The sequence below is a fragment of the Dreissena polymorpha genome, chromosome 1, assembly GCF_020536995.1.
Source record: "Dreissena polymorpha isolate Duluth1 chromosome 1, UMN_Dpol_1.0, whole genome shotgun sequence".
Classification (NCBI taxonomy): Eukaryota; Metazoa; Mollusca; class Bivalvia; order Myida; family Dreissenidae; genus Dreissena; species Dreissena polymorpha.
In genome coordinates this window covers 158516560-158540129 of record NC_068355.1, presented here as the reverse complement: position 1 = coordinate 158540129, position 23570 = coordinate 158516560, and the positions used below count along the sequence as shown (strand labels likewise).

At 36.0% G+C, this 23570-nt stretch overlaps 1 protein-coding gene across 1 annotated transcript; it reads left to right on the top strand.

Annotated features, from left to right (window-relative positions):
* Positions 1 to 13441: 13441 nt before the first annotated feature.
* Positions 13442 to 22393, top strand: LOC127857966 (neuropeptide FF receptor 2-like). The gene is made up of 5 exons (XM_052394763.1): positions 13442 to 14031; positions 19555 to 20003; positions 20808 to 20912; positions 21269 to 21377; positions 21679 to 22393. The coding sequence occupies exons 1-5, from the start codon at positions 13671 to 13673 to the stop codon at positions 21795 to 21797; spliced, it is 1143 nt and encodes a 380-aa protein (XP_052250723.1). The 5' UTR covers positions 13442 to 13670; the 3' UTR covers positions 21798 to 22393.
* The last annotated feature ends 1177 nt before the right edge of the window (positions 22394 to 23570 follow it).

Below are 23570 nucleotides of genomic sequence, written 5' to 3'. Positions count from 1 at the left end.
TTGGCAAGCAGAAAGACAACAGCGGTTAATTAACTGAGTATGGGCGACCGAGGTATGTAGGTGTCAATAGACCGACTCCACAAGTTGCGAAGCGAACCGATAGCACTTGAGGGGAAACGCCTCGGTTTTCGGTTCTAACATGTGTTATCCATGCAGTCGTTATACTCTGGCAAGGCTCCTCAATCTATCGCGAGGGACACTCATTATTGCCCGCAAGCTTTAGAACCTGACGTGGGTCGATGCGTATGCGAGTCCGAGGACGCGATTGCATTTGATAAGGCTACCAACCAGTTAATGATTGCATGATCTATAAAACCAATTTTAAGTCTACTTGGGCACAAGAGATTCCAAGTACCAAAATACCAACAATTAACAAGCAGACGCTTTTCAAAACTATGACCGCTGAGATTGATAGTCAGATGGAGTCCTGCCCATTTAGCTGTGTAGCGGTCTAGGGCGGGGTTGCAAGTCAATACGAAATGAGGCGCTATAAAGCAACTCGTCCCCGTTATGACCGTCAATACTTTCGACACTATCTGGGAATCCTTTCAACACCACATTGTTGCGCTGTTGGAAGGGTGGTAGGCACGCATGGTGACATGCCTGTGCTTTGCTATGCGACACCATGGTATTTTCGTACGGTGACACGAAATATCTTAATCTGGCTCTCTCAGAAACGCAGGCACGCGTTGACCGAACCTGACCGATGACCGAGCAATAACATTTCTATTAAGTGCTTCAATGCACAAAGTCTGCTAGGGCTGGGGTGGGAAGGCGACTTCTCTTGTACTCAGACAAGAGGAACGGTCACAAGTCCGTGAAAACGCCGAGTGACACCACTAGCTTTCAATCGTACAAAGCAAAAAACTTTCAAACTTTAGTTTGAGGTGAAATGATAAAAAAACTATATAAACAACTAACCGTTATAAGATATTTGCCATATGGACACAAACTATGCTACTCAATGTTGCGTTGAACATTAATTGCGCCTTACGAACTACTCGTGTTGAAACTAACATTGAGTGACTCGTAAACTTAAAGCAGTTACTCGCTTTTGACTGCATACACATTTTGTACAACGGCTCGTTATTGGTATAACTTGTCTTTCAATGAGGAACGTCTATTGAGGTTGTAGAATATACGAATAAAAACACACAACATAAATGACGTTAGGATATTATTTTGACTTTCGATATGAGGTGATATGATGAAAAAAAGTATATACATCGGTCTGAGAGACTTTCATGACATTCTCAGAATTGCTAGCACAATTGATAAAAACCCTAAACGCAGTTTTATGACTTTCAATGTATGGTCATTAACTTTGAAATACTGCAAAGCAATCCCAATTAAAAACCTTACGCTACACTGCAGTCTACAACCGTATTTGAAACTCAACAACTCGAATGTTCTCATTTTGAAACGACAGTAAGTTACACAACTGCTTGAATATTTTGAAAAGCAGTATCGCTTCAACGCTATGATTTGGTTGTGAGATGTAATATATAGTATAGTAGCATCAATGTTACAGACCTGTAAGCACATTCATACACCTGCTTGAATATTTTGGAAAGCAGTGTCGCTTCAACGCTGCTAAAACGTTTTAGCTTGTCGCTAGCTAGCTTGTATGTTTAATTTGATTGTGAAATGTAGTCGAGATTGGTGTGTAGCAATGTATAGTAAAGGTGTTGATGTTTCAAATCAGTAGGCACAAACACATGCTTTCAACGGGCACATGCGACTAAATTCGTATCACGACAAAACGGGTTAAACATACGCTATAATATATCTCTATGTTAGCACCACAGATGAGGTTGTCGATAGCTTGCGTTGTTGATTTGGTCGTGAGATGTAGTCATGATTGGTATGTATTGTATAGTAGAAGACAATTCTCAGCAGCAGGTGGTCTGCAAACACTACAATGCAATTTTGCAGTTTGATACGAACGTGTTTTGTTCACGTGTAGTTGGTATGAAAATCTGTCGTGTCTGATCAATCTAACATATTTGGTAAAATAACACAGTTGGAAGGCCGTAGCATATCTAAGGTTGTGCTATGTTACAGCTCCACTAATAGTTATTCGTCTTGCAAGATACTGGAACAGATGTCCACGTGTTATTGTATATTATCTGATTTAGGATATTTTTGAGAAATTATGCAACAGAACATTTCTGCAAAATGTGAAAAATATCTATTTGAATGGGATTTCTGAGGTTTAGCCATTGCCGAAAGGCCAATGTTTCTTCATGTATGTGTGACAAAAGCTACTGCTATATTTGCTATTATGCTAGTCCGTATTGCATATCGCAAGGTGGTAAAGCGGCTCTTTTCATTTCGCTGTGAAAAGAACGGTCACAAGCCCGTACAAACGCTGAGTGACACCTCTTGATCATGTAGCTTGTATGAAACGTGTTTACAAAACCAAAGTAGTTCAAAGCAGAACGCTTTTCCTTCTTTGAGGGAGAAGAAATCTGGGTGCAAGTCCCGGCTTTGGTTATAACACAAATACTCGCTGCTCAGTTGCAATATTCATACTCTTACACAGTCAATATAATCTCGGGACCAAATGCCACTAGGCTCGATTTTGAGTTGCTACACTCATGATAAAAATGAACCAACACATTGACATTGAGTACGTGATTAAAATGTACCAGCAATTTTTCGCTAATCGGTATGTAGTAAAACTATTTGACAAATCTACGTTATAACTAGCACAGTTAAAATTTAACGTTTAAGCATTCGCTGATAATAGGCATGCAATAGCAATCCAACGCTGAAATGATTCACACTCCTACGCAATTAATTTTATCGCGGGACCAAATACCCATAGGCTCGATTTCGAGTTGCTAACAAAGAACCGCAGAATATAGATGAGGCGGTTTATTTTGCCGTGAACCTGATAGAAATCCGAGGTTCAAACAGAGCTGAAAGGCGAAACCGTTATAATGCCAGGAGAACTGAACACGACGATTATGATAGTACCGTTGCAGACGAGGAAGAAAAGGCTTTCGCAATTAAGGGGGCAGATCCAAAGACAACTCCTTCGCGAGTAAAAAACGAAGATGAGAGCAATAGCGAAGCATCTACGATAAAAGAGCTATTGGCGAGGATCGAAAAGCTAGAGGCAGAGCGAAACACACCTCAAAAGAGAAACTTCAAGAAAGATGTGACTTTCTTTAGATGCCAACAGAAGGGACACTATGCAAGGGAATGCCCCAATCAAGAGCAAAAGAACGCTTTTAACAGAACAGCTGATGAAAAACAGAAGCCTTTAAACGGGAAAGGACCAGCCCTTGCGGCCAAAGGGAGGTCCATGTAAATGATCTAGTATTGGAGGGCCAAAAGGAAACCACAACAGCGACAGAGCCAGTGAGCAGTTGTAACGACAGGGACTATGGAGATGGTCTGTACATTGAGGGTACAGTGGAAGATACCCCTTTCGTTTTTACAACTGACACTGGTGCCTCGAAAACTATTGTGTCTTCGAGGATCTTCAATTGGCTTAGAGAGAGTGAGAAGCCAAAGTTAACTGGTGCCATAGGTTTGCAGGGAGCTGGGGTATACCCATTAAGGTAATGGGTCGAGGAGCCTTCAGAATGCAGCTTGGGCCAGTCAAGAGGCTTCAAGAAGCTATAGTAGCCAACATAGAAGATGACGTGCTGTTGGGCTATGACGTGTTGGGGAACGCCGAGAGTCCAGCTGATATCATTTTGAGTCGCAGTATAATTTCTTTAGATGGCAAAGATATACCTTGTATACAGAAAAGGCTGAGGCAAATGCGAAAGGTAACTGTTGCAGACGATGTGCTAGTTCCAGGGAACTCAGAAGCTGTGATAGAAGTGTATGTGGAAAGAGAAGAGGCTGATGACGGAGGGAAGCCTGACTTTATCATTGAAGCCACTGATATGTTCCAAGAGCGGTATGGTCTAGTTTTGGCTGCAACATTAGTTAACATCAACTCAGCCCCTACTTGCAAGGTGAGGCTTATGAATCCGTTCCCAGAAGAAGCAATGCTGAAGCAGGATGCCGAAATAGCACGTGCAGAACGCATTAATAGGGTGGTAAGTGTCGTCGTTGATAAAGAGAGCGAAGATGTGGCGAATAACATTAGTATAAGACGAATTGCTGTAAGACCGAATCAAGAATTGCCTGGTAATGTAGAAGCACTTGCCCAAACAGGTTTAAAAGAACTACCAGCTCATCTTAAAGATCTTCACGAGCGCTCTACAGTAGGTAAAACGGAACACGAGAAAGCCGTTGTTGCAGGTTTGCTTCACAAATGCAGCGATTCATTTTCTAAAGATGACTGGGATATAGGTCTAACCCATTTAACAGAGCATTGCATCAATACCGGAGATGCCGCTCCAGTGAAACAAAGGACTCGTCGGGTACCGTTAGCTTATGTCGACGAAGAAAGGAACGCAATCGAAGATCTGATGAAGAAAGGGGTGATCCAAAAGAGCAGTTCGCCTTGGGCTAGTCCGATAGTGCTAGTGCGAAAGAAATCATGCGCGGTTAGGCCGTGCGTCGACTACCGGCGCGTCAATGCTTTGGTTAAGCCAGACGGGTTTCTGCTTCCGCGAATCCTGGACTGCTTGGATGCCGTGGCTGGGTCCAAGTATTTTAGTAGCTTTGATTTGACGTCTGGCTACTTCCAGATACCTCTGAAAAAGGAAGATGTACCGAAAAGCGCTTTCGTGTGTAAGTTCGGACAGTTTGAAATGACACGGATGGCATTCGGTCTTAACAAAGCTGCTAGCACTTTTCAGCGTACCATGGAATTAGCACTTCAAGGTCTCCAGTGGCAGACGTGTCTCTTCTACATTGACGATATTATTGTGTTTGGTGAAAATTTCGTTGACCACATTGTCCGCGTTGATGAGGTGCCGGCGCGTATTCAAGACGCAGGTCTAAAGTTCAAGCCTGAGAAGTGCCACATACTGCAAACAGAAGTTGTCTTCCTTGGACATATAATGTCAAAAGAGGGGATCAAACCGGACACGAGTAATGTTGAAAAGATAATAAATTGGCCTATTCCACAAACTGCAAAACAAGTAAAGCAATTCGTGGCTACAGGCTCTTACTTCAGAAGGTTTGTAAGGGACTTTGCTAAAATAGCCAGACCAATGCTTTACCTGACAAAAAAAGAGGCACCTTTTCTTTGGACTGAACAATGTCAGAAATCCTTTGAAACCATTAAGAAGGCATTGGTTAGCCCTGAAGTGATGGGTTATCCATTGAACGGTGGTGGTATTTTCATTTTGGATGTCGATGCGTCTGGGTGCGGAATAGGTGGCGTTCTGGCACAGGAGCAGCAAGGTCGCGAAAAGGTGATCAGTTACGCGAGTAGGTCCCTTAACAAAGCTGAGCGTAACTATTGTGTGACAGAGCGAGAGCTACTTGCAGTGGTCTATTTCACACAATACTTCAGGCAGTACCTTCTGGGAAGAAGTTTCATCGTCAGAAGCGACCATCAAGCCCTTACTTGGCTTTTCTCTTTGAAAGAGCCTAATGGCAAAATCGCCCGATGGATCGAAATCCTGTCACCGTTCGATTTTCAGATTGAGTATCGCACAGGAAAGCTTCAACCGCATTGTGATGCCCTGTCGCGCTGTGAAACGCCAAGGGGTTGTACATGTCACGAGGTCGATATGAGTGAACCCCTAAAATGCGGACCATGCAGCCGATGTAAGCATAAGGCAGAAATTATGGAATTTCAGCCGCATGGTACTTTAGTAGAAAGTAGAGAGCCATCAGAGGTCCATCAAAATGATGCTAATGTAGAGCAATCTTTGAATGTTGACACCAATACCGATGAAGCTGCTGGGAATAGTAAGCAGGTTGAAGGTGTAAAGGTGGCCAGCATAAGCGATAACGTACGAGTGACTAAAGAACAGAATAACAACCTTTCGTGGGCATGTGAAATGTCTCCTGCCGAAGTGGCGAATCTTCAAGCTGTTGATATCAATATCAAGCCAATCTATGAAGGACTTATGTCCGTTTCCAAACCACCATGGGCTGATGTGGCAGAGCTGAGCCCGGAAACCAGACATTACTGGTTGATTTGGGATCACATCAAGATCATAGATGGTGTACTATGTAGGACAAAACTAAAGAAGGATGGTACAGGTGAAGCAACCCAGATAATACTCCCAGCTAACATTAGATCAACAGCGTTGAAGGCTGTACGTGACACTATTATGGCGGGTCATCTGGGTGTTAAGAAAACCAAAGCCAATTTGACACGAAGCTATTACTGGTTCCGCATGAAGGAAGATGTCAGACTTTACATCCAACGATGTGATACATGTGAAGCTGACAAGAAGCCAAACAAGAAACCGAGAGCTCCTTTGGGCCATTTGAAATCAGGCGGGCCATGGGAAAGAGTGGCGCTAGACTTTATGGGACCACTCCCAGTAACAAGGGCACAGAATAGATATATTTTGGTACTGACCGACCACTTTACTAAGTACACAGAGGTTTTGGCTGTTCCAAATCAAACGGCGGAAGAATGCGCGAAGAGATTGATGAATGATGTAATAGCCAGGTGTGGTGCTCCATTGTCACTTCACTCGGATCAGGGGGCGGCATTTGAGAGCAGAGTATTTCAGGAGCTATGTAGAACTTTAGAAATAAAGAAGACTAGGTCAAGTGCAAGAAATCCTAAAGGTAATGGGCAAGTGGAACGGAACAACCGCACTCTTCTTAAGATGATCAAGGCATTTTTAAAAGGGGAACAAAGCGACTGGGATCAACACCTGGGATGTTTGGCAGGCGCCTATCGTGCAACCCCACATGAGGCAACAAAGGCTTGCGGCATTGCTGTAACTCCTCGATTGTCAGCGCCACTGGACACACCTGCCAGCCAGATCTTCACGGCATCAAAGTCTTGCGGCATTGCTGTAACTCCCCAATTGTCGGCGCCACTGGACACATCTGCCAGCCAGATCTACACGGCCGCAAAGGCTTGCGGCATCGCTGCAACTCCCCAATTGTCAGCGCCACTGAACACATCTGCCATCCCGGATTCATGGTTTGCAGTGGATTATGAACAGGGGGTAGCTGAAGGGCCAGCACTGTGTCTGCAAACTACTCTGAGTGCGCAGTCAACCAACGCCCAAATGATGTCATCAGAAGTAGCAGCAGATAACTCCTTCCAGCCATTGTGTCCATCAGCTGGTTTCGGATCACTAACGAGGTACAGTGCATCGCTGTCCACACCTGTGCTGGATGAGAAAGAAAGTCCATTTCTGGATTTCCTAGGGGACTCAAGACCGATGACCCCTGTCGCTCTGAAAATGCCACTTCCAGTGCCATTCGCAGAATCTTCAGGCAGCCGGCATAAGGTCCAGCGAATTTAGGCATCAACCCAGTGTAGTCCCAGTCCCACTTGCAAGTGTAACGCGGCGAACGTTTTGAGGTCCTTATCAAGCGCAATGGACGAGCAGCTGAAAGTTAGTCTGTCCACACAGAGGTCCGTGGCAAAACTTGTGGAGGTTAGTCTGTCCACACAGAGGTCCGTGGCAAAACTTGTGGAGGTTAGTCTGTCCACACAGAGGTCTATGGCAACGCTGGTGGAGGAGGTCTCAAAAATCTCGAAGCAGCTGGGCGGCATCCAAGAAACATTGGCGAAAGAGAGACGGTCAAAGTCAAGCGGGAAATACCAATCATACAAAGACGCTGGGCACTGACATTAACTTTTGAGTAATAAGTGCATTTTCAATTTAACATGTTATGTTATTTACTGTTAAATATTTATTGAAGTTAAATGTGTGTTTAAAAAGATCATACAGACAGTGAACACTGAACAGTAACTGTTATTTAAATGATCTGCCGTACACTATGATCAGTTCGTACAGTAAACAGTTATACACAAAGTTATAAGATTAATACTTTGATCTGTTATTGTTGCTTATTTTTTAATGCAATGAAGTACGCTGATAAGCAATTATTGGTATGTATGTGGTGTATTATGATAGGTAAAAGGCAGCAGGAGCTTTGCCTCATTAAGAGGGGGTAATGATACACCCCAGGTGTGACAGTAACACTTACCTTTTCTCATTGACTGTGAAGTTGTTCGTACTGGTGACATTATGTGACTATATAAATCAATTGGCATATTTTCTCAAGTGAATGTATATAATCTAAACATCACCAGAACTTTCATCTAGTCGTTAGCCATCCATGTTATAGAATTTCGTTTCTTTGTAGTACATTCCAATATTTTACAATTTCTGCCAGCTTACATGTACCTATTTACCTATTTACCTTAAGTGGCACCTTGTAATTTTGGTAGCCATTTGTTTTATTGAATTCTGGGAAATTCCCTTTCCTGAAAGTCACTTTGACAGTTTGAGAGTTCAACTTTTTTGACGCAGCAAGATGTATCACATCAAAGTAAATCCATGTTTAATTCTTTGTAATTTTCATTGTTTTTCTAAATAAGGCGCCAATATGTCTTATTGTTATGACGTTTTGTAAACGACGTCATGAAACGTTCCAATTTCTTGGTCATTATTTTTGGACAGTCACGTGACTGACCAGTTTTGGTCACTAGTGCCCAGAACTCGGGTCATTAATGACCAGAATCTTGGTCATTGCCCAGAATCTCGGTCATTGCCCAGAAGCTTGGTCACTGACCAATTTTGGTCATCAGTATTAAACAATAAGTAAAAACAGTTGGCAGTTGAGTTTTAGTCAAGATGTAGGATAGACGTAATTTTTGTTAAGAGAGTCATTCATTTTTCGAAGTAAATACCTTTTAGTCGTTATCACATGTTTTATAGTAATAATCCAGTAAATTGAAGATTGTTTACATTAAGTAACACTGATTTTGGAAGCATTTTAACACCTAATGGTATTATTTACACATAAATACTGCAAGAACGCAGAACTGACTGATTGTGCGTCACACGCCATTAACTTTGTAAATACTACCCTAGTGTAATTACCGGGAAGCTGGCGGTTAGGAATCACTTACATTGTGTTGCTGTCTAACGGGTGGTTAATTGCGATTATTGTCTTCGCACGAAGTTTATTGCGATTATTGTCTTCGCACGAAGTTTATTGTGATTATTGTCTTCGCATGAATAAATTATTGTTTAAACGTTTACTATGTACTTTACTATTAACAGCTATTAGAAAGCTAAAAGTAATCAAGTCATTAATACGGTATACCTCAAAGCAGAGGTACGTAACAAATTTAACAATAAACATAGCTTATATGCTATATCAAATCAAATTACGTAAGAAAAGAACCAAAACGCGTAAAAAGTATGCTTTGTTGGAAGGATTCGAACCTGCGCGGGAAGATCACAAAAGATTTCTAGACTATCGCCTTAACCACTCGGCCTCGACAATTTCACATTGATACCTGCTTAACTTAGGTATCCATACGTAAACGGGTAAAAAGGCTCTTCGATCTTTCAAGAAATCGCGGCGAATCATTTCGGGCGCGCTACCTTAACTAATCGAAAATATGTAATAACAATGCGTATAAAGATACACAAGTACGAGCGTTAATTTTGAAGATAAGTGGAACAATAATATGTAAAAGAGACAAGTATTATCTGGTAGGAAGGCGATGAACCCAACGGTATTTAGTATTTACCAACCAACAGTTTTTAAAATCAAGTGTGTGTTTACATTTATAAAACAAAGATAATGGGATCTCGCAGCGTACTGACATGCGCCATCACCAGACTTAACACATACACAATTCAGCCACGCCCTCATGAGAGCATTTTTTCTCTGTGTCCTTTCACTATGTGTTATTTCTCTCGTAAAAAGGTATGTGAAGATTGAGGGCACACCCACTTCACATAGCTTACTGATAATACATGCGTAACACATTTAATACAATTTACCATTAATTGCTTTTTCATAACTACATAAAACTGTATTAGTACTTTTAAATCGAGGCGATAATTTTACTATCAATCTTATATAATCCGTGCAAAGGCGTTCAACGATTAATTATTAAGAACAATGTTAACGAGCTGTGAAGCAACAGGCGAGCTTAGGGCCAGAAATGATTGATAAGACGGGGGAATTCTCTAACCAACTGCGTGCTTAATTAAGTTAGCTGAAAAAGCCGTATTTAAGCAGCCGCAATTGAAGCAGAATAACCGTTGCAATATGTACAGTTTTACCGTAGAATACCGTAGAACCGTTGTTAGGCTCGTAAGTAAGGATCAGAATCCTTTTTAGCTTACATCTTCGTTATATAATGATGACTGGAAATATCCGAAGACATCTAAAAGTTCTTATACCACTGAAACATTTATGCTTAGACAGCTTCGGTTCATTGTTCGTGTTTTATGTTCACCCTTGTAATGCTCAGATCCATAATATGGTTCATCAAGAACAATTGAAGTGTAAATTATTTCTGTATTGCGCCCAAATTTAGCAACATGAGTATTACTATGATTTGGAAATTTATTGTTTGGACATAGCGTTAAGGTGCATATTAAATAACTGGATATTTCAGCGATATTCTATTATTTTGTGATTCACTTTCTCTATAAATTTAACTTGTTTAATAAAATATGGTATGATATGACGACTCGTGCCAGATCTTATACATGTGTATATTATTATTTATTTGCAAGGGACGTGTCCACATATATATTTGACAAATGCCATTTTATGTTCTAAAACTAAAACTGTGTGTGAAGTGGTTATACATGCTTTTAATAGCAAGGAAAACGAAACAAAAACGTGGCATCACTTAGGAAAATCTCGAAGCAAACCTTTAAAATGCGCAGGCTTGTCAGTTGATTATGTATTTTAAATGATATGTTGGTAACACACGTGTTTGTATCGATAAAACGCGTTGCAAACGCTGTGTTATTTTCTCGATTTTGATTGATGACTGCATATAAATAAACCATTATTTTAAACAAGTTTCCTAAAACTATCTCATGGGGAAACGATCATGGACTTCATATTAACACAGGTCTCACCACAAACTTATACATGACATAACATGTTTTAAGGTAACCTCTCTTACAATATAATGCTACAAGAATTAACCGCTGACGTTTTAAAAACTAGCTTTCGGAAATTTGATGAAAACTGTCTGCCTGCCTGAACTGTTACGTTTTGCATCTGGATTATCTTTATAGACCATACGTTAACAAAATATACTCGTAAAAATGCCGACAAAAGCCAATGATATGAGAACAAAATAGCAAAATGTAGAGCTCAATTAAATTGGCGATGCATATATCGAATCAGGTAAGAATCGTTATATTATCGAAACAAATAGCAAAACAATATCCTTTACTCGAAAATGTTTACTGAATTAGTATATGTTGGAGGTCATCATTTAACATGCTTTTCTTCGTTCAACAATGACATAGGAAACTTTAAATCTGATCCCAAAATGGCCTTCAGAAATAGAGGAAGCAATGACCAATTTATTTGCATTCTTATTTACAAACAGAAATGTGACTCAGTGTGCGACAAATTCCGATAGATTATCCCGGAGCAGATGTTCATGTAGCGACAGCCGACATCGATCTTCTGTTTCTGGGTTTGTAAACGTCACCCACTGTACAATAAAGTGTGTTTAGTTTGGTTTTGGTTCCTTTGCGAAAAAAATGGCGTTGAAATACTTAATTGGATTTACTTCAGAATATCATCTTGGTTTTATGTCTCTTAGAAGATCTAGTTGCAAACGTGTTATTGCTTTATTAAATAGTGTATTTGGACTGCTATTCACCATTCGAACGAAAACAGAACGACTATATTTAATAAATGACAAGCTGGCAATCTGCACATAAAGCAGTACCTTAGTATCCGAAATAATGCGTAATATCAAAAAAATTGTATACCATCGCCTTAAATTCTAAGCCGTTACATTGTCATGTTTCAAAAGGTAAATAAAACTAAAGACAACCTACCAGTTTTGCCTGGCAAGTTGATTGTATAAATAACATTGTCAACGTATGTTATTTCTATTTAATGTTGCTATGAATTCAATGGTGATTTACGTGCCGTTTTACTTAAACAATGTGAAAATGTTCGGTCGCGAAAATGAACAACGAAATAGTTGTTGGTTCGTATAATAATAAATAAATATAAACTATATTTTTTGCTGATTTAATGCTGATCCGTTTTGATGCTATAGAAACGTATAAAACCGTCGATACATTTCAACTGAATGCCGATTCCTAGTCATAATCTGCGAGGTAAATCATCGGCTTTTAGAACTGTGATTTAAACATCGGTATGTAATTTATACCATGCCAGTAATGTTGGTACATGCTGTAATTTTCCATTATTTCCCATGAATCATGCATAAATATGTTGTCGAAACGCTACAGGTGAACTTTCTTTAAAACACTAATATAAAATTTCAAACAATGAATGGGTCAATGTATGTTTGATTTAAAATACTTGTTGATTAGAAGCATTGAGCTTTAGTACATTTGTTCTTTAGTTCATGAGCTTATTTGAGCAGTTCTTATTTTCGTAATGCACACATTATTTATAGACTGACGTATGATTCACAATGATATAACATTTACTTGTTTTTGCAAGATTAAAAATGAATTACTTTGAAATACTATTTTAAAGGGGCCTTTTTACGTTTTTATAACTTGACGAATTAACAAAAAATGTATCAGATCCGTAAATGTTCGTTGTAGTTATTATATTTGTGAGGAAACAGTGAAACTGAACATTTACCATGCTCTGAAATATCCATTATATGCATCTTTTGAAGTTTTAAAAACCTGACAATTACAAAGTGTTTAAACGCGAAACGATTGAAAAAATGGAGAGTTCTGTTGTTGTCGTTGTATTTTGGGACACCACGAGGATCGCTTATATAAAGTATAAAATGTGTCACTAATTGTTTAAGCATGGGTGGCCTAGTGGTCTAAACATTAGACTTTTACTCCAGAGGACAGTGGTTCGAGCCCAGTTGAGAGTTACTTTTTTACTGTCTTTCTTTCTTTTCTTTCTTTAATTTAATTTTGTTTTTAATGGAGCTTTTTAAATCCAATGTTTACATGTATAAATATATAATATGTAATTACAAACTTCAATACATGCCGATTTGTACTAGTATGCGGTCAATACTGTTATTGTGTGTAATTGGGTATTCTTTACAATCGATAGTCTTTCTAGTTGGCTCAAAATCACCTACAATAAACAAACCATTTAATGTTTACTATCGTTCACACATTATTGTTTGTGATTTACTTCAGTGACAAAAACAGCGAGCTAATCGGTCCATCACGACATGCCGTGCCGCTGTACGTGTATACTATAACGGTGAATTTATGTTTATGGCGGTATATTTCATTGCGACAACCGCTTTTCGATCACACTCTATACAACGCACGTAGTGATTGGTCAGAGACTTTGCAGGCGCTTCGATACAGCCGCTTCGCTACAGCCGCTATTCTATTTAAAACAGTCTCGACGCAAGGGAATCTTACAGTCGAAGTAGTTTGCCGTTCTGATAGCACTTTACCATAAGCGAACTCTTGGAAATAAATCTCATGGGAAATAATATATAGTTAAAATGCTATGGACTATGATAAAATACAATGAACATGTATTTTATATATCAAATATTGGGTTTATTATGTAAAACATTTTTAAGTGACAAAATATAAAATATTATGAAGAATTAATGTGGCTTATCCTATGAGAAAATGGAAAATACCATCGGTGAAACTTTGAATGTAACTGCAAATCCATATATATTGGACTACGACAATGAACTTAATTGGAACTACCCCGTGCCTTTGAAAAAAGTAGCACAATGGGAGATTATCTTAAAGATAACACTTTACTCGCTTCTTATGCTTATCGCAATCGTTGGGAATATTTTAATAATTGTGGTGGTTGCGCGGAACAAACGCATGCAAACGACTACGAACTTTTTCCTTGTAAACCTAGCGGTGTCGGACCTTCTAGTGACCGCGTGTTGTTCTTGGGTTCGACTTGTGGACGATCTGACCGAGGGATGGGTACTGGGAAATGTCTTCTGTAAACTAAACTCATTTGCACAAGGTAACGAAGTGATACATATTTAATTGGTCGCGGTTTATCTTTCGATCAATCTCTTAGATCTATACCAATACAGCAAATAGTTCTTACAGAGAAGCAGGATCGACCATAACATGTCAAACAATGTGCATAAATAAATATACACTATATTTACGAATATGTTATAATTTATCTGGTTATTTAGAAACACAAATGATCACATTTAATATTTTAATAATTTGCCGAATTAAAATGCTGATACTAGATATGTTTATGAGAAGGTTTATATTAAGGATAATAAAATTATGCAACAAAAATATGTGAAACTTAATGCCTTCCATTTTTAGAGTTAAATGTGTATTTTGGTTAAATTATGAACTACTAGAATATATATAGAACTATTGACGTATCTAACAACGGGTTAAGGAATGATAATAACTGTTTATAAAAAATAAAAATAAAACAGGACGTCATAGTAAAAATAATATTTGTAATTTAATCAATCACATTACATAAACGAATTATACGTCGACAGGAAATTTTGATTGCGAGTGTAGTAAACATACGTGAAAAACCAAAATGCGTACTTTTGTTCAAATGATATGCATTAAAAAAGGGCTCAAATGTCTGATATTTTTGTATTATTAAAGTAATAAACTTACAATACAGGCTTCATTTAAAACTACGCAATTAGCAAACAAGTTTTGGGATCAGCTGTCATTAACTGGAAATTTACTGGAAATCAATTGGAAAGGAAAATAAAACAATACTTTTATTAATACATAACTTTCGTAGAGTAAAGTCATTTACATATATTATACTCCGACACGGAACATTTACATGTTAAACGATTCACATTGATTTTATTGTAAAAATTCGTGTTATGCTTGATTGCTTGAGACTGTTAATCATTAAAAGACTTATTCTAATTTCAAATAAGTTTTGTAAGACTATTGCGATTGAATTTCACAATACAGTTATTTAAATTGCAATTTAATTTTAATTGAGTTCATGTTTGTTTCTGGACAAACATGTGTTACATTCGTTCGTCAGTGTACAATATTTGTAAGGATGTATAACCTAATTGTCATATCGTAGGAAAGAGTACGTCTTAAAAGGTGTCGTTTCAGCATTTAAAAGACACGTTCGAAACTATTCTCGATCTCTACGTAAACCGAACAGGACATGAGAAACAACATATAAAGAAAAGTTTCATGTACTTAACATTTTTAAACGATAACATAATATATCGATTCGCAACAGCATTATAGGGCATCGTACCGATATGAGGAAACAATTGAAAAGAATATCAAAATATGATCGTCTCTCTTCCTCAATTTTGACGGAACCGTAAAAATATGATTAAAACAATGCGAACTATAGGACACATTATTGTTGATGAAAGATGCTATTACTACACTTTTAAGACTATTACAAACAATAAATGTTAAATTTTAGATAAAATGTGGCTAAATCTACACATATATTTCACGGTAGTTATGTGATATTCATATTTATTTCAGATAGTCAACATTTAAAGTTATTAGGTGACTTATTTGGCAGTTTGGCAGATTGTATTCTAGTTTAAAATCTGTTATTGCCTATACATGTTAGTGTTTGTACACGATTAAATTAACAAAATAAAAATAGACATTTATTTAACTACTTATTTTGATAACTTCGCGAAACTTTACAATTTAAGTAAATTGCGGACGTTTGCTGTACACCACACATTGCGAGCAGTGGTATCGATCTGTTATTAAATTTGCAGTATTAAACCATAATTATACTGAACATGTTACAAAAACCATAACCATAATTATTTACAAGTACTTTTGTTCGCAACCACTTTTAACCATATCAATGGCAGCACATGTGCTTAACAATTAACATACACACATCTTAACGTAAATTCAAGTACAACTTAATAGTAACTTTTGGCAGAATCACACACCACACCAACACACACACGTTGTTTTTAAAGGTACAAATTTAGTAAACAAATTCATTTGATTCTAGCGACTTATAATGATGATAGAGATATATCAAATGCAACAGACCAAATAATCAAATAATGGTTGAACCTTACTAGCATTTACATTGAACAATCACATACAATGACTGATTATATTTTGCTTGTCTGTTTTTTCTGGTTTCTGTCAAAGATTGTTTTACATGCACAAGAAGGGGTTTCACATATTGCTGTGTTAACTGCGATATTCAGATGACAACTTTCGCTTATATCCGCTTAACGATCATATCGTTTCAGCTATTACGTCTTGTAAAACTATGGCGTTTGTATGACGAATCCTTCTTGTTTAATCTTTTATACTATAACATATTGAGAAACTTGCGTAAACACATGTTCATTAGCTTATTCAATTTTACCCCATATAACAATTTAAACCATGTATTGATATTTAAACGAAATAACGAAAAGGAAAAAAAACAGGGAAAAAAAGATTTATTTAACAACCGGTAAAATAAATATGTACTTACGTATTTAATAGACCTTTTTCGTTCAAATAACATTTAATATAAAAAATTTAATGACCGGACCTAAAACAAATTGGATTTTTCTATGAATACAAATTACTCGTGTACATCAATCTTACCACTAAATTAAATATTATTGTAATTAAAAACTTGTTTTCAATGAGCAATTGCTTTTCAATCAATGCACAAAAATCATAAGTTCTGATGCTTATACATTTTATACGTGTTCGCCTTATTAGTATATTATTATCGCATATGGCCGACTAAGTGTAGATACTTGTCGATAAAAAAACATTATTGCATTTTTTTCATACCATACATAAATTTTTGAATATTAGAAAAATTGAAAAATTAAACACTATTTTTCAATGCTGTGATTATGTTCGGTGCTATGTTAGCATAGATGTGTTCGTTTTTCTTCCAATGAAACATTGGCTAGTAATTTGTTAGAATAGCAGTAATCAATCATACTTAAACACAATTTTTGTTTCTGGACACGGCTTGCATGGTTTGAACTCTGAAAATAAATGACATATTCAGGAAAAGGTTTTGATTTTATATGTTAAGTGTATATTTTGTGTTAATTAAACAAATAACATGGAACATGTAAATACATTTCAACAAAGCTTAAATAAGCCCAGTTTAGACAGACAAACTTTTGGAATAAAAAAAGTTTATTAAACACAGAAAACGCCAATATTATGTCAATAAGTTGTGTGTTTCCAATATATCCAGTCAGTGTTCTAAGTAATCAAATGTGTTATTGTGTAATTTAATCCAAATATCGTTGTCGCCAATTACAGTAAGCAGCTGGAGCCCTCTCTCTACGGGACAGTTTTCTAATAGTGTTGCATATGAACACGCTATGTCTTGGGCAAGACGCTATTTTAGAAGACATTGATGAATGATAGCATGTCATCAGACTGACAATTTAAGAAGTATTTTTCATACAGAGTAATTTTCTAAACAAGCTCTCCCAAGATATGCGCGTTAGGATGTTTACGTTTGGAAATACAGTATGGGATAAAACGTTAGTGTCCTTGGAAAGTAACATAGAATCGTCATCGTAAACAGCAAGCTTACGCTCGTAAATCTGCATTTATCCTGCCGCTTAAAGCGGACATCCCATGCAGACGGCATGTCTTGCATTATTAATAAAAAACGGATTGCAAGCAATAGATAACGAAGGCATGCATTTAAAAAATGACTCAGACCCAGACGCAATATAAAATATGCATCTAGAGTGTCTTCACACTAGACAACTTGCCATTTTTTGTTTAAAATGCTTTACAATCTGAGAATATATCACAAAGACAATAAGCTTATAATAATATTATACGTGTTGCAATTATAAAACTACATTTTTACATTATGTGGTCATTATGTATTAACCTCATCCATCTGACATTCTCACTAAACATGTTGTATTTCATTCCTGTTTAAATTGAACTTTCTTTGAAATGATATATGTTTTGTATTTAATTGACACGCATGCTGTTATTGCATATGTATGTATATGACGATGTGCTTAAGTCGAAATATACTATTCTGTTCTGTTTTGTTCTGCTATAATTTCATTTTTTAATTTCATTATGATTAAACTCGTTTTTTGCATCGTTTTAATACCACTTGTGTTTGTATTGTTAACAGACAGTGTTTGAGATGAATTGAATTTCTTAATATATTCAAACGTTATTACAGCGAACATATCGGACCTTCATATATGCATACTATACATGCACTATTATAGTCTATGAATGTGTTGCAAGGCTATTCCCAATGGTATAGATAAAACTCGGTCTTATTATAATGTGCATGACATCGAGTTTTATAAGTACATTTGATGAGTGATTGTAACAATTGTGGTTCTTTGTTCGGTATATATTAATTCACTCGTAATAAATACAGCGAAACCATCGATAGTGTTGACTATAGAAATCATATACAAAGGGAGATGTTTTATATATTAAATAGTTTACATAATTTTAGTTAAAGTCGGATACTTTTAACATTCCATTTGCTCATTTTAAAATAAGAAATTCGTAGACAAATGCTGTTCAAACTCACATTTAATTGCAAGTCATTGGTATTATATATATATATATATATCATTGGTATTATATATATATATATATATATATATATATATATATATATTTATATATATATATATATATATATATATATATATATATATATATATATATATATATATATATATATATATATATATATATATATATATATATATATATATATATATTTATATATATATATATATATATATAAAATATTTTGCATAAAACGGAAAGTTTAAGCTGTTTTTATATGAGTATTAACAATTACATAATGTCTATGTGTTTAAATAAAGTGCTTCTCCAAAAGTTGTATCCGTTGTAATCGCATATGTTTTATAATATTAATGTTGTTATTTATGTATAGTATCCTGGGTTGTTAAGCCAACTTCAATATTGCTTCAAACATCATATGAATATAGGATTCATTAGAAATTATATATTGTATTTTATTATTATCTTATATTATAGTAGTATTATTATCTTATCACATGTAATATTATTATGTGGGTATACATTTAACTCAAATGCTATTAATACCAATATTTAATTGACTGTCTAGATCAGATTAGTTACCTGCACACCTACTCTTGTACCCTTATCATAATTGAATCATAATTAAAGACATACTCTATTTTCCGTTTCCAACAGACCAAACATCTTCAATTCGAGCAAAGTGCACTTACCATGACTGAATCTTTTGTACACAATTCTATGTGTTTACATGATTGTACAATCTTCTCTTTTTATGCAATAATCGTTTCCGAATTCAGAATACTTTATTACATTTAACATTTAAAAGTGATAACAGTTTAGAAACGGACCATTTGAAGCCAATGACTTTGACACATCAGTATTCACGTAACAGACGCACGCAATACAAACACACACTCATACACACACACATAACACATCGGTTATAAAGGATTAATATTTTATTACAACCCACCTTACTCATAATGTATCTCTCTTTCAGTAACATCAATGGTGGCCGGAATTTTTTCTCTCGTCCTGATTGCTTGCGATCGTTTCTTCGGCATTGTGTTTGCCATGAAAGCCCACATCATCGAGAGGAGAGCCAGCTACGCTATAGTCATCACATGGGTATGCGCAATAGCTGTGGCATCACCTCTTCTGTTTGTCCGCCAAGAAGAGTCTAGAGTATGGGCCAATCACGTTGAGATATGGTGCGATGACACATGGCCACTAATTGAGGAAGTAGACCCGGTGACAGGGTCTATAATGAAATCATTTAAAGGTCGCAAAGCATACTACACGTTTGTGACAGTAGCTCTGTATTTTGTCCCAATATTGACAATGTCGGTCATATATTTCCTGATAATACTCACTGTGTGGTTTACACGGGCACCGGGTGAAAGAATTTCCGTCAAAGAAATTCAGGTGCAAAAAAAAGTGAAAAGAAAAGTAAGTTTCCTGCATATGCAGATTCTGTAGTTCCTAGTTGCTCATGATACACTTTAATTTTTATTTAATTTATCTTTAAAAACTTACTTTATGTACTATTTGTCCCATAAATACCATCTGTAGATTAAAATAGTAAAAAAAACAACACCATATTTCAAAACTACAAAACCAAATCCAACCATATTTCAAAAGTACAAAACTAAATGTTAAAGTAGTATAAATACTCAAAACCATTTGGTAACATAAAGTTTAACCATAAAAAAATGTATGTTCAGTATAACAATAGCCAAACATTCATCGCTAAATGTTTTGTGGTGGCATTGATTTAACGAGATACAAAATGCTCAGTTTTATTTGTATGTGGTATAAGATGTTCCGTTTAAAATTCCCGGAACGATATATATTTATACGACACACGAAAACTAACTTGGTTCATGAACATGTGTTGATTATATAGTCCCGAAAAAAACAAAAATAGCAGTTTGTATCTTGTGAAATCTATGTCACTTAACCACATTTAGCGTTGAATTGTTTTTCGGTTGCTATAATTAACATTGATTGTGTATATGTTAAGTTAAACTTTATTTTTCGAAATATTGCACGAAATGTTCGTTGATTCTGAGGGTTAAATTGAATACTGGGTACAATCGTGCATTATATAGAACATAATTAAATTGTAAGTGACGGCAATCGCATAAGCGTTTATAAATTGTAATTGCATTTAAATAAAAACTGTTAATTATTAATCTTAGTTTTGTTGAGAATAATAAAACGTACATACATATATTTGTTTTCAAATTTCAGGTCGTTATTATGCTGATAACAATTTTGGCCACCTTTGGACTGTGCTGGTTACCCCTGGAAATTGTTATATTATATTCTGAGTATCGACCGAACAAGCACGAACAGGTACGTTGGCATTAAAAGAATATGCAAAAACAATTAGTAGTTTAGAGGGTTTGTAAATGACTTCACATTTGCGCGACGGCAAAATGTGCGAAGGTTCAAAAGTAGCATACCGTTTATATATAATATACATTGACGACTTAAATTCATGCAACGTAATAGCTTTATATTTATAGTGTAAAGCTCAAATACATATGCTTTGCCTTTCCAAATATATTAACCATAAACTCGTATCTCGCTTTTTTATGTGTGTATACACGGTTTTCAAATAAGAAATAAGTAAATCTTGTAAAATAATACATATTTGTTTGCTGGGTATTCGCGTGCTACTTGTTGCAGCTGATGTTTATTTGTTTCAGTTGCCGCATTGGTACAGCATTATGGAGTTTGTATCATACACTCTTGCTTTCGCAAATAGCGCCTTGAATCCACTTATATATGCGGGTTTTAACGAGAACTTTAGAAAAGGTACACGGACCATTTTAACGAGGAGGAAAAAAGCATGTTAATGATAATTTATTGTAATAAAAAATGATCATCAACCGATCTCGTTTAAGATAAATCAATGACACTTTTTAAGCATTTGCTTAATTGCAAGTGTTGAATTGTCTATACGACCATGCAGTGTGTATCCAATCAGTTATCTACCTTAATCATATGAATAGCCGATGTAACAAGACATGTCATGTCTGATTACTTCTGGAATTTGATATATTTTTTATTTAACATATGTTTAAGTCATTCCTTGCTTATAGCATCGTCTTTGCAGGGTTTCGAGCGTTATTTGGAAACAACGAGAGAAAGTTATATGCTGCAATATATCGGGCGGATTCCATGTACCACACGTCCACTACACACGTGATGACGACCCAGCATACGCAACTGTGACAATCAAGTACTCAACAACACTCATAAACGTGTTGTGTAAAGTGGTCTGTTTTGTTGAAAGCTATTATCAAATCAATCACCCAAATAACTATGATAATGAGGGATAGTATAAAACAAGAAAGGTATAATTGGAAAACGTTATAACGATATATTTGACATCTAAATGCGCATATGAAACAATCAGAACACATGCCTTTTAGTGTTCTTGTTTGAAGTATGCTAGACTGGTACAATCAATGGACATGCATTTAAAACATGTTCGATTACAAAGAATTTAAGATTGTACGCATCGCTGTAAGTGATAACATCAGAAATACAAATTGACACTATTAAGTCCAGAAATAGTTAATTATTGGAAGGTTTTATGTTGGACTAACGATTCCCTATAGAGCAAACACGCTTGGAATGATTGAAGACGGGCTTAGTCCAGATTGCAAAAGCTGAGCATTATCACATACTGAGCCTATGCCACGTTGAACTGAAGAAACATTTTCGTTTGCAATTACATACATGCCTTTGGGTCTGTGAATGTAATACATATAAAAAACTGTGTCTAGGTTTGAGTAGTTTACGAAGACGCCCGAAGATATATCAGGAAGCTTATAATTTTGTAGTAAAAACGTGTAAACAGAAATTAAAAGTTATACACTTATAACTCGAAATAACAACATGTCAAAACATTCGCACCACAAAGACAATATCAAACAATTCATTAATTCATTTATTAAAAAATAAATAAAGTCATTTTAAAAGAAGAAAAATGGATTAACAAATAATAAACCAAAACATTACCAGGTTGAAACACGTAAATAGTATAAAAAAAAACAGACTACAACAATAAATGGCGTTTGTATTGAGCCAGTCGATTTGCGAAGGGAATCATGGTCAGCAATGTGCAAGCTATAACACAAATTTTGATATCTGACCAATAAACATCGTTTTAATTGTATCTCTCTCATACTGATTGGGTAATTCATGTATGACGTCACAGTTGTACGCATACATACCAATGGACTGAATCTCACAACAGACACTCACTGATACATCTAAGGGAAATGCCATAAGCTCTGGTATATGTTATATATTCCAGTGCAATTGATGGATTCATTGGATAAAGTGCTAAGCAGTTCATATAAAATACGAAGATGTGTTTTAAAACAACAACATGCTACATACACTATTAATACACCATTGAAATATGTTCATACAAATGCCATATTACAAGTATTTCTAATGGAAATCATACTATAATACTATATTATACATGAAATATTCAGTTAATATATACAAACAATATATACGTGTACTTGAAGTTAAGGGATAGGTTAACAATACGCGCATGCATGTATCCAATTAAATGCATTAACATAGCATGAACACCACAATTTCTCTGTGATACCGTCATTGCATGAAATATGAAAGGTCAGTAGTCGCTAGAGAAAGAAGGTTTGCACGGTCGTCTTAAATAATTGTGTACTTAAAAATACGACCTCTACGTTAATTGCGTCAAGCTAGGTTTAATAATTTGATGAAATGGCAAGTACCCATTGTTAAAGAACATATTCAAATCACGGATTTTATATTTATGTCAAGCCCAATCCATACACAATCATCATAATTATACTGTTTTAAAGTGCCTTAAAGGGACTGTCAACCACGAAATGACGAAAAAAGAAAAGTTCTTAAATACCGTCTTTTTTACAATTATTAGTTTATATTGATAAAAATATCACAACTGGTGTATTTCATTACTTGAAAAAAAGTTCATATTTT